The 19635-nt window shown below is 39.5% G+C and overlaps 1 protein-coding gene across 1 annotated transcript in view; it reads right to left on the bottom strand.

The window, feature by feature from the left end:
• The window catches only part of ERCC4 (ERCC excision repair 4, endonuclease catalytic subunit), a 38662-nt gene that overhangs the window by 18894 nt on the left and 133 nt on the right, over positions 1 to 19635 (bottom strand). Inside the window, exons 2-8 of the mRNA XM_006146600.2 lie at positions 17305 to 17485; positions 10118 to 10313; positions 8484 to 8691; positions 4603 to 4783; positions 3195 to 3323; positions 2175 to 2285; positions 2 to 82 (exon numbers count right to left, since the gene is read on the bottom strand). Coding sequence (XP_006146662.1) covers positions 2 to 82; positions 2175 to 2285; positions 3195 to 3323; positions 4603 to 4783; positions 8484 to 8691; positions 10118 to 10313; positions 17305 to 17485 — 1087 coding nt within the window. The remainder of the gene's footprint in view (position 1; positions 83 to 2174; positions 2286 to 3194; positions 3324 to 4602; positions 4784 to 8483; positions 8692 to 10117; positions 10314 to 17304; positions 17486 to 19635) is intronic.

Raw genomic sequence — 19635 nt, 5'->3', positions numbered from 1 at the left:
AGGAAGGCCTCTGCTCCCATAGTGATGTAGTCTTTCAGCTGGGAACACGTTCGGTCATCACTTGCACAAATAAGGACTTGACCTAAAATTAGAAAACAATGCTATGGTACCATGATCTCTCTTATCCCCATATTACCCTGAGTCTCCTTACCTGTTTCTCCAATGGAGAAACTAAAGGTCCATAATTTACAAAATACTTAAAGAAGGTCTTAGGTACTTAAATGCTTTCATGTCTCTGGCAGGATTATTTAAATCTTTAGATAAAGTTGAAGCCAAAGCTATTAATATTTAGAGTCTTATTAAAGTATAGCCATGGTATAATAAAGGCTTTAAAGAAGCTCTTTTTAATTAATTATTTTTCAGAGGATCTTAAACATCAAAATAAATTCCAAATGGTTATAAAAGCAAATGTTAAATAGTAAATCATTAAAAAAAAAAAAAAAAGTCTTTTTTCATCTCTCCAGATGGAGATGGTTTCCCAGGCTTAAAAGCAGGGGAAGAGGTCCAGCCTCGGTGGTGCAGATAGCAGCAGTACTGAATGGCAATGACAGGAAGCCACACTGTGGGTTCAGACCCCAGGTTGACCTGAAACATGCTGGGTGTACAATCCCACGATCCTGAGGAGCTGGAGGGCTGGGGAAAGGGATTGTGCCGTGGCGCGACAAGACCCTATTGAGGGTGCCCGCCTCACTCTCTTTCTTTCACGTATGCCTATGCATGTGCTCTCTCTTGTGAATACAGTAAATAAAACCTCAAAATATTAAACTATTAAAAAAAAAAAAGCAATGGGAGAGATCTCAGAGGAGAACTGATACCTATACTTTAAGACAGACTCTGTAAGAATAAAAAAAGGAGTTAAAAATCTAACAACAGGGACCAGATTATAGTGTGGCAGTAAAACTCAACGCTCTGCAAGGTTCCCACATGGAAGGTTCCTGGTTTAAGTCTGCAGACCTCCCTGAGTATGCCATATACATGTGTGCCCATGATCTGAGGCTCAGGGTGGGATGGGTTATGGTGGCAGGATCCTGTTGGGGATGCTGTCTCTCTCTCAGAGATGCTATCTCTCTCTTAGGGGTACTAAGACAACTTATAAGAGAGGAAATGCATTTGACAGACTATTAGTTCATTGAATATCAAAATTTAAACAAGGTACCTTTTTGCAACAATGAAATTAATAATATATATAATATATATATACACAATATACATTATATATTAATATAATAATTATATATATTAATAATATGAAATGTGCATACACACACACATATAGAGAATTTCCAGTCATGGTTAGTTGAGTGAAAAAGAGATAAACTAGAAAAAATTAAGGAAAACTTTCTATACATAAATGTGATAATGTCTCAAGAATTTTAACAACATCAACACCACTTGACCTGTTAGTCCTATATCCAGAAAGCATGACTTTAACAATATGAAACAGAAAATAAATTAAGAAAAAATCTGGAAGGAAATGTTAGCATTGGCTGCTAGACATAATTTCTTTCCTTTTCCTTTTTCTTTGGCTTTTAACTTTCTCTACGGAGGGAAAGCATGATTTTGGGTTGTAAATTACAGCACCATAAATTCTGGGATAATATTACTAGCATATTTACTAATGTAAAGATTGTGTCTTTGCTTTTATTGCTTCACAGGAATTCAAAGACTCAATATAAGTGGGTTTTCTCTTATTTTCTATCAGTTTTTTTTTTTTAATTTATCGTTCAGAGTTAGTCTACTGTGCTAATCTATGAATATTACCCATGTTTGAAGAAGGTGGCCCTAAAATCTGGAATTTTTTTGAAGGGCTAAGTCAATGTCACTCCATAGAGTTTAGGCTTGTTTGGAATGATATTTGCTGAGGATACAAAACAGAAGACCCATTAACTTACTCCTTTGGGATTTCAGACTCCAAGCCTGGAATGGAGACTAGCTGACTCTTTAAATAGAGGTCCTGAGAACCCCTCCAATACAAAATCTTGCTGTGGTTCTACCTGGAGGAAAATCACATCGAATGAACAGAAACCAATTGCCACCAGCACCCTAGTGCTAATTTGGCATTTATTCATCTACATTTTATAAACAAGACAGTGAGTCACTATTAAAGAGCTAACCAAATCAAACCTCATTTGACAGATTTTGAGAGCCAATGTCATCCTCTCCTATTTTCCTACCTGGACCACCAAGAGCTTCACTTTCTTTATTTTCTGCTTCAATTTCTTTCAGTACTTCAGTCAGTGCCTCCCACTTGGGGTTGCTTTCTAGGACCAGCTCCTTTCTTGTTTCTGGACAGAAATAAAAGATAACCTCATTTTATGTGATAGTAGTTACCCAGAAAGTATCCCAAAGGCTTTTAAAACAAGAGATGACACAAGCATTACTACATAAGCCTGCTTCTTTGAGGTTTCTTCATAATGCAAGACGGAATCTGCCTTCTTGGAAAAGGCCTGAATGAAAGCCACTTCGGCATTAACATGGGTTTCCTAATGCCTTGATTGAAGGCAACATGCACAAGGCTGGCAGGTGGTGTGGCGGTTAAGGTGCTGGACTCCCACGTGGCCCACAGTGGTTTGAGTCCTGGACCTGGCAGCTTGTTTTCTCACTTTCCCTTTCTCTCTCCGGTCAAGTTAAAAAATAAATAAAAATAACAAATAAAATAAAATAAATAATTTTTTAAAAAAAGGTAACATGTATGGCTACTAATAGATGATTCTCTGTTAGCTGGTGACTGTGACACTACACATAAGCTGCTACATAAGATAAAGGAATCACTACAGAATGACAGTATTTATTAATTCTAAAATCTTCATGATATTTACAGTCCTGACCGTGGACTAAAGTTGACAACAATCAAACTTTTATTTCTATAAGTACTCAACTCATCATCAATATGTTCCTTATGCTTTGAAATGGACCTTTAAATTAGGCAGGAAGCAAGCATTAACCCTATTGCATGCTTTAAAAAACTAGTGTTATTTATGATCCCTATTAGATGAATGTTGGAATGAAACTCACATTTTCCTCATTCTACAATAGTAAATTACGTATGTTACATATAACACATGTATTTAATACACGGGCACACATTTTCCACATGGCCAAAGGAGATCTGAAATTATACTTTAATTTGGAAAGCATTTCTACACTGAATACTTAAATAAAGACACATTAAAAGATCTAAGCCTACAAGATACCTTGCCCTTCTTTATTCTCCATTTTTTCAGACATTTTGCTTTTTTTATTCATTTTGCCATCTGGAACATGATAAACCCTTGCTCGAGCGTTTACGAACATTGACGTGCTGGAGTCAAGAAACAGCCAACCTAATAAGAAAAGGTAAAAAAAAAAAAAAAGCAAAGAGGACTTCACAATTTTGGTAATTAAAAAAAATTTAGTTCTATTCATTTACTTATATTTTTTATTTGATCAGAGAGGGAGAGAGAGAGAAAGGGAAAAAGGAAGCTGCCAGGTCTAGAACTTGAACTATGGTTGGCCATGTGGGAGTCCAGCACCCTCAACCACCACACCCATACCACATTCCGGCCCCAAGGTTAATTTTAAATGATCTCTAATTATCACATGACCTAGATATACAACTGGCTGCCATCTTATTTTCATACCAAGCCACTTTGTCCACTGTGGCCTCTGTCACTTTTTTGCTAGACCAGTGGTTTCCAACGTGTGGTATTGGCGGGGCCTGAAAATGTTTCCAGAAGGGGTCTAGGTCAAAACTTTTCTCATGTTAACACGACATTATTGGTCTTTTTCCGTCGTGTTGATACTCCAGTGATGGTACGGAAGCATGTAGGTAACACTGCTGGTGCCTTGTGCAGACCAAAGTGGTGGCATGAAAGCATTCAGCAGCCAGTGCACTTGTGGCTGTCAGGCACCTGCAGCTTCCTACTTAAGGATGCCCGAACAAGCAATAAACATCATTATTGTATTAAATCTTGACACAAGGACCATTTGAGAAACTACCCTTTGAAAACCACTGGTCCAGTTAAACAGTGACAGAGGCCGTACTAGTGGTAGAAAACAAGGTAGTAGTTGGTTATGTACAAAAGGTCTTCAAAAAGTTCACGAAGAATGTGTATTGTGAAAAAAAACTGTGTACAGATTTCAGAATTTTTTGTACCAAAATAAACCTGTACTTCAGTTCCATTTTTCCATGAACTTTTTGAAGTCCTCTTGTACATTTTCCTACAAATTTCTTTTACTCTTAAGTCTCTGGCACTGTAGCTGGTGAAACCCCATACTTCCTTGCTGTTTCTTTTGGGGGAAATGAACTTAAAGTTCTTAACAACTTAACTGCCAGAACATAATCTATTCTAAGTTAGGGACTGCCTGTACTATGCACAGTCTTTTTGAGAAATAAAATTGCCCAGAATGGATATGAATATTTATTATTACACAGAACAGAAGTTAAGTAGGCGGAAACATTAGCTATCAATAAAACCTACATCCCTGTGCTATGAACATAAAATGTAATCTGAAATCTTAGTATAATATGCAGTTGAATATAGCACTCCCACACCTGATTCTCCCCAAAATCTAACACTTTATTCAAATCAGCTTCTAGAATACTATATTTTTATCCCCCACCTGAATTCTGGCCAAAAGCCTTTTCTGATGCTCTCAGAGATTCCAAAAGATTAAGAAATGTGACACAGTCATACTGAGAGAGATACTGCAGCAATGTTCGTAAGATCTTTAGATCCTGAACCAACGACTTAGTCTTGGCTCCAAGCTGGTGCCACAAAGGATCCAGATAATGGCGGATTGTCTAAAACAAGAATAAAATTCAGTAACTGAAATATATTCAACATAGTTCATGTTAATGTAAGTCATACTTCCAAAAAGGATTAGTGCTGACATTATCTAAAAATGAATAAAATGGCAAATTTTGTTATGCATATTACAATTAAAAAAAAAATCCAAAACATTATTTTTCAAAGAAGTAGCTAAAATTTCAGTTAATAAAATTCTAACAATAAGGTTTAAATTTTCAAAGACAGACCCACAGTGATCTTTGTGATCAGATAGAGTTAATGTATAATTACCAGTGTTTGTATAAGTGCCAGGAGAGGGAAGACCTGATAAACAGTAAATAATCAATCATTTGTTTTTATGAAAGAGGCAGAACATGTAGCTCAAATATGTTCAATTTCTGCAAGGTTGGCTCTGACTCTATCATGGGTAAAGACGTGGGATCCAGGTGGACCATGGAGCAGATGGTATAAACCAGGTAAATAATGGGTATCAAATTAAATAACAATGTACCTAAATTTGTTAGTATAAAGATTTGCTTAGTTTTTTTTTTTTTAAAGTTGATTCATGATAATTATGAAAATATTTGTTAAAATAACAACTAAGTTTGAATTTTTTTTTTTTTGAGAGATGTTTGTTATAGGGTGTGTGGGCTCACCAGAGATACAGAGAAGACAGAGACAGAAAGTAAAAATCAAGCCCCGGGGGGATGAACTTGGCATAATCCCATCTTCTCCCTTATCTTCTTGGGATCTTGGGCTCACATGCGCACATGTCCAGCTAGAGTTTTAAGCCACCGGGTGTGGGATTCAAACTGCAGTCGGCCATGTGGGAGTCCAGACCACTATGCCACCTGTTGGTCCCAAGTTAGAATATGTTTAATAGCTCAAAATTGACCTAAAGTGGGGCCAGCAAGTGGTGTGATGGTTGAAGAGCTGGACTCCCACATGGCTGACCATGGTTCAAGTCCTGGCTTGCTTTCTCACTTTCCCTTTCTGTCTGTCTGTCTCTCTCTGGTCAAAATTGAAAAAAAAAAAAAAAAAGAAGATAATAAATATATATTAAAAAATCTTTAAACATTTTTTTTTTTTTTTTTTACTTAAAGCAAAGAACACCATCATGTAGTACTCTGTAAGTATCTACTTATCTTCAGTTAGGTACATTTATATTTCTTCACAAACTAATTCTGTTTGTGAAAAGAATTCCTTTTTAGTTAATGGAATTATCTGATGACTAGCAGATATTTGTAGTATGACATGGAAGCAGTATAACTGTGTGGCATCTTATCTAATAAATTTAACACTGTGCAGGGATAATGTTTAGGTGACCATATAATTTACTGTCCAAACTGGGACACTCGTGAAAATGAAATGAGACTATTATCACTCCAGGACAATGGTAGGTACTGGGGTTGTTCTAGACAACGTGGACATATAGCTACATCCCTCTTCTGTAAAATCATCTACAAAAGACTACTTGTCTTTTTAAAGATTTATTTAATTTTGTTATTATTATTTTTTAATTTGACCAGAGAGAGACAGAGAGAGAGAAAGAGAAAGTGAGAAAGCAAAGCTGCTAGGTCGGGGACTCAAACCACGGTCGGTCATGTAAAAATGTGCTAGGGAGTATGTGTGCTCGCTGGAAAGAAACGGAGAGGGAAAGAGGGGAAAGTGAGAAAGCACCCCTCATGGTGAATGGTCATGATGCAATCTCTTTTCCATTTGTCCATTTGGGATTTTTGGACACACACACACATGTGTCTGGCATTGTTTTTCCAAGCAGTCATATCTGAGACTTGAATTGCCCAGATGGCCATGTGGGATCCAGCAGCCTTAACCACCACGTCACCAACTGGCCCAAAAGATTAATTATTATTATTCTTTTTTTTCTTTTTTCTTTCTTTTTTTTTTTTGAGAGATTTTTGCCATAGGGCATGTGTGCTTGCCAGAAAGACAGAGAAAGATAAAGAGACAGAAAGCGAGAAATCACCTCCCGGGGGGATAGCCACGCCGTAGTCCCTTCTCCTCCATTCTCCCCTCGGGATCTTGGGCATGCACGTACACGTGCCTGGTGTGAGTTTAAGCCACCGGGTCCAGGACACGAACCGTGGTAGACTACATGGGAGTCCAGCGACATAGCCATTACGCTAACTGCTGGTCCCATATTATTATTATTTTTTTGAGAGATTTTTGCTATAGGGTGCGTGTACTCTCCAGAGTGACAGAAAGCAAAAAATCACCCCCAGGGGGAATGGGCATGCTGTAATCCCTTCTCCTCCAAGCTCTTCTTGAGATCACTGGCATGCATGTACATGTGCCCAGCATGAGTTTTAAATTTCTGGGTCCAGGACTTGAACAGCAGTTGGCTACGTGAGTCCAGTGACATAACCATTATGCCATCTGCTGGTCCCCAAAAGATTAACTTTAAAAAATTAAAAAATGATTTATCTATCTATTTATTTTAATTTGACCAGAGAGGGACAGAGTGAGAAAGAGAAACCAAGCCATCAGGTCCAGGACTCAAACCGTAGTCGGCCACGTGGAAGTCCACTGCCCTTAACCACCATGCCACCTGCCAGGCCCCAAAAGATTAAATTTTTTAAAAAGATACAAACTATGTCTATATTTTGATGTGGTTACTAAGGGAATATCTTAAATGGTATTTTGGTTCTTAATAGCCAGGGATGATGGAATTTACTGTGAAACAAATTAGGCTGTGTCTGTTTTTCTAGAGATATATAGGTTTTACTAAAAGACTCTGAAGTAATTTTTCCTTTTCAAAAATCACCATGCAGGGACCAGCAGTTGGTGTAATGGCTATGTCACTGGACTCCCATGTAGTTGACCGCGGTTCGAGTCCCAGACCTGGTGGCTTAAACTCAATGGGCACGTGTGCGTGCGTGCCCAAGATCCCGAGAGGAGAATGGAGGAGAAGGGATTGCGGCGTGGCCATCCCCCCTGGGGGGTGATTTCTCACTTTCTGTCTCTCTGTCTCTCTCTGTCTTTCTGGTGAGTGCACATGCCCTATGGCAAAAACCTCTCCAAAAATAATCACCATGCATTATTTCCAATGACACAGAGATTGCTTCAGATTTTAAAAGACAGAAATTTTTCTACCAAAACTGAAAAAAAAAAAAAAAAAGGAAAGCTGCCTGGAATTTTTAAAAAGTCAGCATCAGCATCTTTTAGATCTACAATTCAATATCAGACATTTAAATATTTATGTTAATATTAATCTATAATTAAAAAATAGAATAAATTCCTTGAACATCTTACCATTTTGTCAATCCAAAATATAATTTTAAGATAAAGTTTCAGATTCCTCAGTTATGAAAACTCAGATTGCTTTCTTTTCCAAAATAATCATAAATTTATATACAATTGTGACACATTCTTATGTAAAACTCTTATCTATAAACATCCAAATGTTGTTATTTCAGAGCAAAAAAGTTATTTATCCTCTTCTTGATTATACTTCAAATAAGAGTCACTTACTGGAAAACTGCAAAAGTCAGAGTTATGCTTTTATGCTAATCCACATATTTTTCATACAAATTATTATTTTCCAGTAAACCAAACAAACTATACTTTAAATCACCTCCAATTTAACTCTAAAATAACAGCAAATTCTTACTAAGAACACCACAAATACTAAAATACAAATTGAATTCTTTAATTATAACAAGCTGTGCTTAAAAAGGAAAAGAGAGAGAGTACCTTGTCAAAAGGTTTTCCAATAGCATTTTCTAAAGATAAATCTTCTACTTCAAGTGATGGGTTGTGGCATTTCAGTTCCTTCAGACATGCATTTAAAATATCCAGGATAGCAGTCTGGATAGCAAGCATGGCAGGTGTCATGGACACATGAATTTCTACAACTTCAGGTTTGTGCTGCTCTAAAAACGAATGTACTGCTACATGGAACCTAAAGAAACAAACATTTCTCAATTTACGAGAGTTTCAACAGCCATGTATGTCTTGTTTTCGTTTAACACTCTAGTAGTTTTATTGTAAACGCAATTAAGAAAGAAAGAAAATGGAGGGCAAAAGGACTGCTTTCAGGAACACTTTGAACCTCGATGAATGAAGTGTTATTCGAATAGGGCAAGGGCTAGCCCTGTTTTTATATTCTTAACAGAACACAGCCATGCCTACTGTTTATGTATTGCCTGTCTGCTGCTGAGCCATGACAGCAGAGATGAGTAACAATGTAATGTCTGCATACAGTCTATAAGGCTCCAAGTATTTACTATTTGGCTATAGAGGTAGTTTGTTGACCTCTGAAATAGGTATAATCAAGAAAGGACACATATTACAATAATTACTCTTAAAATAGAATATAGTATAACCAAAATGCATATTAGCATACTTGGCAAAAATGACTGTTCACGGGACCAGCAGTTAGCGTAATGGCTATGTCGCTGGACTCCCACGTAGTCGACGGTGGTTCGAGTCCCGGACCCAGTGGCTTAAGCTCACGCTGGGTGCGTGTGCCTGCGTGCCCAAGATCCCGAGAGGAGAATGGAGGAGAAGGGATTGCAGCGTGGCCATCCCCTCTGGGGGGTGATTTCTCGCTTTCTATCTCTCTGTCTCTCTCTGTCTGGCGAGCGCACGCGCCCTGTAGCAAAAACCTCTTCAAAAATAAAAAATAAAAAAATGTCTGTTCGCTGAAAGCTTATGTTCATCCTACAAATTGACACAAGTTCTTCAAAGTCTTTGCACTTTATTTCCACGATGAGTGATTTTCAAAGTGGAAGTGGTACTCTTGGCCAGTGAATCTGCAGCCTACCACAGGTTGTCTTATGTGAGGGCCTCCACGTCCTTGGGGTTGCCACCAAAGGTACAAGAGAGGATAAAGCGGCTGTCGTTGGATGGATCCAATGGACTCCTGGAGAGGTAACTATCAAATTACTCTCTATTTTTGAAAGACTCACAAATGTGGTGAGTCTTTAGATGCATTTGTTACACACTTGAATAGGATCCACCCAGTGCAAATGCAGTGAGTTTTACATTATGACATTACAGTAAAGTACATCTAAGGGAACCAGCAGGAGGCATAGTGGTTAAAGTGCTGGGCTCCCACATGGCTGACCACAGTTCAAGCCCTGCACCTGGCAGCTTAAAAATCACACTGGGTCCATGTGTGTTTGTACCCCAAATCCCAGGAGAAAGAAGGGATTTGGCATGGTCATCCCCCTGGCAGGTTTTCTCACCTTCTCTCTCACTGTCCCTCTCTTTCTCTCTGGTGAGTACATATACACTACGGCAAAAATCTTAAAATTAATCAAAAAAAGTGTAACTCTTGTTACGGCAGATCTTCTCACAAAAATTCATCACATAATGGTATTTACCTTGGCCACAGATAAAGCTTCTTCACGAAAAGATTTCTCATCACACTTTCCACATGACAAAAACCAGTATCAAAGGCAACAGCATTGTCTGTGAAAGCTTTAATAAAACCACGTTTGTTTTTCTGGCGAAAGAGGCGCAAGATGAATGCCTCTTGACAAGACTCAATTATTCGGTGGGCTCTATACACCAAAATGCCTGAGGGAGAAAATGACAATTTAAATTACAGATGAGACACATAATGCTCATTTTTTTGTTTCTTCATCCCATTTCTTTTTTTTTTTTTTTTTTTTTGGAGAGGTTTTTGCTATAGGGCACGTGTGCTCACCAGACAGAGAGAGACAGAGAGACAGAAAGCGAGAAATCACCTCCCGGGGAGATGGCCACACCACAATCCCTTCTCCTCCATTCTCCTCTCGGGATCTTGGGCATGTACGCACACATGCCCAGCTTGAGTTTTAAGCCACCGAGTCCAAGATGTGAACCGCGGTCGACTACGTGGGAGTCCAGCGACATAGCAATTACGCTAACTGCTGGCCCCTTCATCCCATTTTTCATGAGACATGCAATAACAGAAAGTAAAATATTTAGTATGTTATAAATGCTAAGGAGAAAAAAATGAATCAGAGGAGAAGAGGGAGTCTGTGTGAAGGGTGGCGGTCTACGGTTTTAGAGTAAAGTCTGGATGGAGAAGAGACGAGCACTGTGACCATCTGGGTCCAGGGAGTTCCAGGCTGAGAAGACAAGAAGAGCAAAGAACATGCCCCGGGGTGGGGCTTGTCTGGCACATGGAGGAAGAATCTCGGCAAGCAGAGCAGGTCACTAATGCTGTTTTTATATATGAACCAGATGTGGACTACATAGAATAGCTGTATTTTAGGAGTCTGGGCAACATCTGCTGGACCTATTAGATTAATTCCGTTTTCAGAATCACAGTATATTCAAATTAAAGGTAAATCAGTTCATTTAAAATAAAAAGCTTTAATGACTATATATATTTTTTGGGGGGAGAGGTTTTTGCCATAGGACGTGTGCGCTCGCCAGACAGACAGACAGACAGAGAGACAGAGACAGACAGAAAGCGAGAAATCACCCCCCAGGGGGGATGGCCACACCACAATCCCTTCTCCTCTATTCTCCTCCCGGGATCTTGGGCACACACACACACCTGCCTGGCATGAGTTTAAGCCACTAGGCCCGGGACTCGAACTGCAGTCAACTACATGGGAGTCCAGTGACATAGCTGTTATGCTAACTGCTGGTCCCTAATGGCTATATTTAATATATTTAATACATGTGTTTCTTTTTTGTGTGGGGGAGTATGATTATATACCCCCAAATCTCAAAAACAAGAACTATTATATAGATGCAGGGAATTCCCAAAGTTTTGGAAAAAAGGGAATTAAAGTATGAGTTTATTTTGGTGCAAAAAGTTTTAAATCCATGCATAGTTTTTTTCATTTAAAAAATAGTTTTCCACAAATGTTTGGAAGGCCCCTCATGATTCCTTATCTAGAAAACGAGAACGCTGGACCAGAAACTGTTTCACCTACATGTGCTATTCTGATGCAGTGTGGCTGGTAGTCAATTAGGGAGACACACGAAATCATGAAGGGTTTACGGACGTCATTTCTGATTAAAACTCAACAACTCTATGATGATTCCTAGGATGCTTAGTCTTTGAGGCCTAAAATGAGCTAGTTGCCTTATGTGTATGTGCTGTGAATGTACATCTATGCTTTTGTGCCAGTTCTTTTCACCTGTAGGGCCTGGAAAACGACATGGATAGGGACCCATCACCCTCCTAGTAGATGGAAACTCCATTCAAGTTCTACTATTTTGGTGTCTAAATTTTGTATTGAGGTGAATGGAGCTAACATTTACTCTAGCTAGACAAATGAGTTTAAAAATATGGTTAAAATTAACAGCACTGTTTAGAAATCTGTAGAAAGGGCTTCTCAAACATACATGCCTATGGCTGATTTACTATTCAGAAAATATTCTGTATCTAGTAGGTAGGTTTTGCCAAGGACTCTACTAGCCACAATTTGTTAGCCTGCACTGAAATATTACAAAAAGTTAAAGACAATAAAAATGGATTAATAGGGGCCAGCAGGTAGCATGGTGCTTAAGGTGCTGGACTCTCACATGGTGGAATGTGGTTCGAGTCCCAGACCAGGAGACTTGCTTCTTCACTCTCTCTCCCTCTCTCTAGTGAGTGCACATGCACTACACCAAATAAATAAATAAATAAAACTAGATAAATAATTTATTTAAAAAAATAAACTTTTAAAGGGAAAGTGAACCTCAATTTAAGAAAATGCTGTGCTCTAAAAGGTTTTCATTCCTTTGGAACCCAGGAGGGGTGAGAAGAGTACTACTGTATTCCAAGAACTGGGTTTGGAACCTTTAAAGATATATTTTTTTTTAAAGAATTCTTTTATTTTTAATTTTATTCATGATGATGATGATGATGATTTTTAAAAATCTGACCAGAGAAAGAGAGAAAGCAAGCTGCCAGGTGTGGGACAACAGACCGCGGTCGGCCATGTGGGAGTCCAGAGCCTCAACCACCACACCAACTGCCGGCCCCAGCTTTATAGATTTGTATTTCCTATAATCTTCATGATAATTACATGAGGTAGCCATTATTATGTGTCCCAGAAAGGAAAGCAATTTGATCAAGGTCATTTAGCAAGTAAGTGGAAGGTCAAAGATTTCAAATCATGAGGAAAGTATATTTTTCCTACTAATTGATGCTACCTTGAGAACTTCCCCTTTTTAAAGAAATAAAAGCAACACAAGCAGGTTAGGTTTCTGGGGGGGCAGTTCTCATCCCACAAAAGCTTATTTTATTTGCTATGCCCCTACGACATTTTGTACCTCACACTGTACTGTAACTGCTTCCTTTTGTTTCTGTCTCCACTAACAACAGGATCCCCGTTAATTACAACAGGTAGTCATCACTGAGTACTTGTGTGGTGTTATGCATAATAGGTATTTTACATATATCACCTCTTTCACTCTTACAATAATCCTAGGAAGAAGCTACCATGCTAATTCACACATGAATACACTGAGGCACAGAGAAATGAAGATGCTTGCCCCAGGTCCCATATTTGGTGAAGGTGAGCTCAAACTCAGAAGTGTTCTATAACTCAAGCCCACTACAGTGTTTGGCTCAGCTATCTTCATCACCTCGCTTGTTCTGCCAAACAAGGGACTCTTAGTAAATGTTTAATGAATATAAAGATGAATTATAACACAAATCTAGATTGTAACTTAAAAAAAACATTCGGCCCTTCCCCCCCCAATACCAGGATCAGCTTAGCAATAAAAACCTCCTCCTTCCTGTATTTTTTGCAAGTACAATCTGTGCAGATATTTACAGTCCTCCCTTTCTAGAAGAGCTTAGGTGCAGGGACAGTTAGGATAGCATGTGGTGTTGGTAATGGGTAGTGACAGAGGAATGAGTTGGGGATGGGGAGACTCAGTTCTTCCCAGGGGGTTTTTGCTTCAGGGGTTGCTTCAGAACTTTGGTGAAAAGTCTTAAGGTGGATCTTGAGGATGAAGAATTTGAAAGCATTTCTGCCATTCATTTGCATTTCATTCAGCCAAGCAACAGTGGCAGCTTTAGCTTCTTTACTAGTTGCACAGGATTAGAAAGAGAGGGAATTTGAAACTTTTAATTAGGAACTACCTTGGGACCAGCAGATGGCTAATTTTATTCATGATGATGATGATGATGATTTTTAAAAATCTGACCAGAGAAAGAGAGAAAGCAAGCTGCCAGGTGTGGGACAACAGACCGCGGTCGGCCATGTGGGAGTCCAGAGCCTCAACCACCACACCAACTGCCGGCCCCAGCTTTATAGATTTGTATTTCCTATAATCTTCATGATAATTACATGAGGTAGCCATTATTATGTGTCCCAGAAAGGAAAGCAATTTGATCAAGGTCATTTAGCAAGTAAGTGGAAGGTCAAAGATTTCAAATCATGAGGAAAGTATATTTTTCCTACTAATTGATGCTACCTTGAGAACTTCCCCTTTTTAAAGAAATAAAAGCAACACAAGCAGGTTAGGTTTCTGGGGGGGCAGTTCTCATCCCACAAAAGCTTATTTTATTTGCTATGCCCCTACGACATTTTGTACCTCACACTGTACTGTAACTGCTTCCTTTTGTTTCTGTCTCCACTAACAACAGGATCCCCGTTAATTACAACAGGTAGTCATCACTGAGTACTTGTGTGGTGTTATGCATAATAGGTATTTTACATATATCACCTCTTTCACTCTTACAATAATCCTAGGAAGAAGCTACCATGCTAATTCACACATGAATACACTGAGGCACAGAGAAATGAAGATGCTTGCCCCAGGTCCCATATTTGGTGAAGGTGAGCTCAAACTCAGAAGTGTTCTATAACTCAAGCCCACTACAGTGTTTGGCTCAGCTATCTTCATCACCTCGCTTGTTCTGCCAAACAAGGGACTCTTAGTAAATGTTTAATGAATATAAAGATGAATTATAACACAAATCTAGATTGTAACTTAAAAAAAACATTCGGCCCTTCCCCCCCCAATACCAGGATCAGCTTAGCAATAAAAACCTCCTCCTTCCTGTATTTTTTGCAAGTACAATCTGTGCAGATATTTACAGTCCTCCCTTTCTAGAAGAGCTTAGGTGCAGGGACAGTTAGGATAGCATGTGGTGTTGGTAATGGGTAGTGACAGAGGAATGAGTTGGGGATGGGGAGACTCAGTTCTTCCCAGGGGGTTTTTGCTTCAGGGGTTGCTTCAGAACTTTGGTGAAAAGTCTTAAGGTGGATCTTGAGGATGAAGAATTTGAAAGCATTTCTGCCATTCATTTGCATTTCATTCAGCCAAGCAACAGTGGCAGCTTTAGCTTCTTTACTAGTTGCACAGGATTAGAAAGAGAGGGAATTTGAAACTTTTAATTAGGAACTACCTTGGGACCAGCAGATGGCATAATGGTTATATTGCTGGACTCCCATGTGGGCGACTAAGATTTGAGTCCTGGACCCGGAGGCTTGGCGCCAGGCACATATGCATGTATGCCCAAAATCTCAAAAGGAGAATGGAGAAGGGATTGTGGCATGGCCATGGCCATCCCCCTTGGGGGGTGATTTCTCACTTTTTGTCTCTGTCTCTCCAGCCAGCACACATGCCCTATAACAAAAGTCTCACTAAAACAAACATACACACACAAATTTAGAACTACTTCTAAGCCAGACTTCAAAACTGCATTGATTCTTTTTTTTTTTTTTAAGGTACTCACAGATTTTTAAACTTTAATAACTTTAAAAGGTAAAAAGAAAAAAAATCAGTAAAAGCTATTTGAAAGTAAAAATGTTAACATTAATTATAATTATACAATTTATATACTGTACTACAGATCTTGACTGACCAAAAGAAATCATGAAGTAAATTACGTATGTGAATAACAAAATTAAGAGTGTAAGAAATATAAAGAAAAGATTGCACTTTGAAGTATTTACATTTAAAAAATCATACCTGTAACCTAATGTATTAAAGTTCAAAATTTTAACATACCAGATATCTCAAAAAAGCATTAAAGTTTATCATATAAAACAACTTGACACATTTACTTATCACTGTACTAAACATTTAAGAGAATGTCACTTTGTTATACTTTGTTATCCTGAACTTTCAGTGAAAATAACAGGGCAAGGCTGACACCTAGTGGTTGGTCATCTCTACACATTTTTCCCACATTTTATCAACTTGAAAAACAAAAATACAACCAAGTCTACAAGAAAGCAACAGAAGACTTTATGATGTATCATGATTTCTGGCTCTAAAAAGTCAATGTTTTTTCCTATCATTGTTAAGAATTTACTATATACCAGGCACTATACTAAGCAATTTATTTGATCTTATTCAATCCTTATTAACTCTAGGGGGCACTATTTTCTTGATTTAAGAAATGTGAAAGCTGAGGTTTAGAAAATTAAGAAACTTGCTTTGCAAACAGGGTGTTAGCATTCAGAGTTGGATAAGTCGAACTGCAAGGGCCATGCTACTGTTTATAATAATGATATATATATATATATATATATATTAGAGGGGATGGCCACACCGCAATCCCTTCTCCTCCATTCTCCTCTTGGGATCTTGGGCACGCACGCACACGCGCCCAGCGTGAGTTTTAAGCCACCGGGTCCAGGACTCGAACCACGGTCGACTATGTGGGAGTCCAGCGACATAGCCATTACGCTAACTGCTGGTCCCAATGTTATTTACAAACAACACTGTTGTTTAAAATGTTATTTAAATTTTTTTTCTTCAATTAGTTCACTATGAACTATATAAAGCATTCATTCATACATTAAGTATTTCTTGAGGTTGTCTTGAAATAGAATAGCTAAGGAGCAAATTATGATTATGAACGGCATAGTCTCTCTGCCTTCTAGTTCATCAAAGATCACAGTAATCATCCGTCAATCATCCAAAAAGTACACGTTTGGTATCTACCATATACCCATTATTTAGCCTGGGATGAACCAGTTGTTCTTTGTGCTTAAGAAGCTTATCTTGTGAGAGAGACAGACAAACAGGCAAATATAATGTAGTGTTCTGTGTGCTAATACCAGGGACAAGCATGGGATAGTCTGAAGGCACAGAGGCAGGGCCCCTAAATTACCTTTTGGAGAAATTAGAAAAGGTCTCTGAAAAGTCAAATACAGTAAACCTAATTCAGGTTTTCTATTAATTGTACCCCAAATTTAAATGATTTTTCTAAAAAAAAAAAAATTTAAGCAATTACTTGCTTTAATTTCAAATCATGGGAAAAACACTCAGAGGAAACTGAGTATTTTAGGAAATACACAAAGATTATTTGTAAACACTTCAAATCTGATTAAGTTCTAAAAGCAAATGCCAGCTAATTAGAAGTATTTACTGAATATGAGCTTAAGAAACAAGGAAAAGTCAATTTCACACTTAGTTAACCTATCCAGGTCACAAATATTAATGAGCATCTGCACTGTGCCTCCTGTATCTTGCTAAAAGCTGGCAGGCCAATGTTGAGCATGAAGATCCAGCAGTGTCCATAAGAAGGTTCTAGCTTAGACTTTCACAGGAGGCATGGTCAAAAATACATGCACATTTATATACAAATCATGATAAGATTTCAAATCCTTACCCGTGATTAAATCTGAAGGTATCCTATCAGTCAAGAAATCAACCACAAGTATTCGACTTGTTGCAAAGATCACACCACCTTGTGTGTAAACCTCGTAGCGGCCGTTATTTGGGATTTCATTGGTTACACGGCGAGGGAGATGATCAACTCCTTCTATCTTCAGTTGATTGATAAAATACTCCTGAATCAAATCAGAAAGGTATTTAAAAGGATGTATTATCTTTCTCAGAGAGAATGAACTTAATGAATACTCAAACTAAGTTACTACTAATACTTTATGTTGATCAACCAACCAGTTGACTTTTTTAAGTAGGGTTTTGTTTGTTTGGAGGTTTGCTAAGGAATTACAATTCAATCTCTTTGGCACCTTAACAACAAGTAAAAATACTTTTTAAACCCTAGGTTAAAAGACTTCTGCTGTGGAGCCAGCAGGTGGCATGGTGGTAAAGGCATGCTGGACTCCCACACGGTCGACCAAGGTTTCAGTTCCAGACATGATGCCTTGCTTTCTTACTTTCTCTCTCTCTCTGATCAAATTTAAAAAATAATAATGATGGAACCAGCAGTTAGCGTAAGGCTATGTTGCTGGACTCCCACGTGTTCGACTGTGGTTCGCGTCCCAAACCCGGTGGCTTAAAACTCACACCGGGCGTGTGTGCATGCGTGCCCAAGATTCTGAAAGGAGAATGGAGAAGGGATTGTGGCGTGGCCATTCCCCCCTGGGGAGTGATTTTTCGCTCTCTCTCTCTGTGTCTGGTGAGCGCATGCACCCTATAGCAAAAACAAAACAAAACAAAACAAAACCCTCTCCCCCCCCCAAAAAAAATGATTATAAGTAAAATTAAATAAATCTTAAAGAAAAAAAAGACTTCTGTTACTTACAGAGTATTTCCCACTAAAGCCAGGTTTATGGCAAAGTGTACAAAGGAAAAAATTGCAGAATAGAATTAAAATAAGAGTTTATTTTGCTACCAAAAAAAAAAAAAGGAAAGAAATCTGGGCATAGCACTGTCTGTGAACGTTTTGAAGGCCCCCTCATATTCTCTGAGACGACAAAGGAATCTGTTCCCCAGACAGTGTTTTAGACTACATGTTGAGTATCCTTTATCTGAAATGTTTGAGATTAGAAGTGTTTTGAATTTTTTTTTTTTTTTGGAATACTTGCATATACATAGTGAGATATCCTGAGGGTGGGACCCACATTTAAACATGAAATTAATTTATGTTTCATGTACACCTTATACACAGAGCCTGACAGTAATTTTATACAGTATTTTTGTCTTGTAGCATTTTGACTGTGACATATCACATGAGGTCAGGTGTGGAATTTTCTGCTGTGGCCTCATATAAACTCTCAAAAAGTTTCAGATTTTGAAGCATTTCAGAATAGGGATGCTCAACCTGTGTTAGCTCCAGCCTGATCCATCCTACAGGGACTTAATAATGTAGGTGGGTCCCTTGGCCCTTTACACGTCCAGCTTAATATCACCTTTACTGGGCACTGTGTGTTGCTCTAGGCCCCCTGGCCAAGCGCTGGGGATACCCAGATGAATGAGGTCCTTGCCCGCAGGAGTTTGTTGTCCTTCTTTTCAGCTGACATTTTTCTCCTGGCTCTATGAGGGGATCACTAGACGTGTGGAGCAGGCTGTAGCCCCTGGCAACACGCTCCAGCACAGGTGTCCCCCATTCTCCTTAACCTCAGTTAACCCTCCCCAATAACCCCCTCCCAGTTCCCTTCCCTCTGACTCTAGGTCCTCTCTCCACAGCCTTGGTGAAAGCTCCAGTCCTCCTTTTTGTCCGCAGTCGGCTCAGCCTAAGAGGCTCCTCTCATGTCTCCCCATCTCCCCCAGACCCTCTATCCCCACTACTGTTCCCTTTAGGGACCTCCACTCCTTTGCCCCCCAAAACCCCCTTAACAGCCAACGTCAGGCTCCTCGTTATTCCTGTCCAGGTTCTGCTAGACATCTCCCCCTCCTTCAGGGACCCCCATCACCTCCCCTCATCCTCCTCAAATACTCCCCTACTCAGAGACGCTGTCCTCAGCACCCCGGAGGCCTCCTTCCCCTCCTCGAGCGTCCTCCCGCAGAGGTAGGGACCGCATGCCCCTCGGAGTCCCTGCAGCCGGGCAGAGGCCTCGCCAAGTGTCAGGGACCGGCCCTGCCCTGGGGGCCTCCCGCTCAACGCCGTCCCCCTCGCGTCGGGGACTGCAGCCCCCTGCGGACCCTCCCAGCCCGCTCGGCGTCCTCGCGTAGCGTCAGAGACCTGCACTAGCCCCCGGGACCGCTATCCAACACCCGCCGCCCCAGTCGTGGGAGGGACCTGCACGCTCGG

Source organism: Tupaia chinensis, unplaced genomic scaffold (genome assembly GCF_000334495.1).
Source record: "Tupaia chinensis unplaced genomic scaffold, TupChi_1.0 Scaffold000182_1, whole genome shotgun sequence".
Classification (NCBI taxonomy): domain Eukaryota; kingdom Metazoa; phylum Chordata; class Mammalia; order Scandentia; family Tupaiidae; genus Tupaia; species Tupaia belangeri.
Note: the sequence above shows the minus strand (reverse complement) of the source record. Positions and strands in the feature narration are given on the sequence as shown.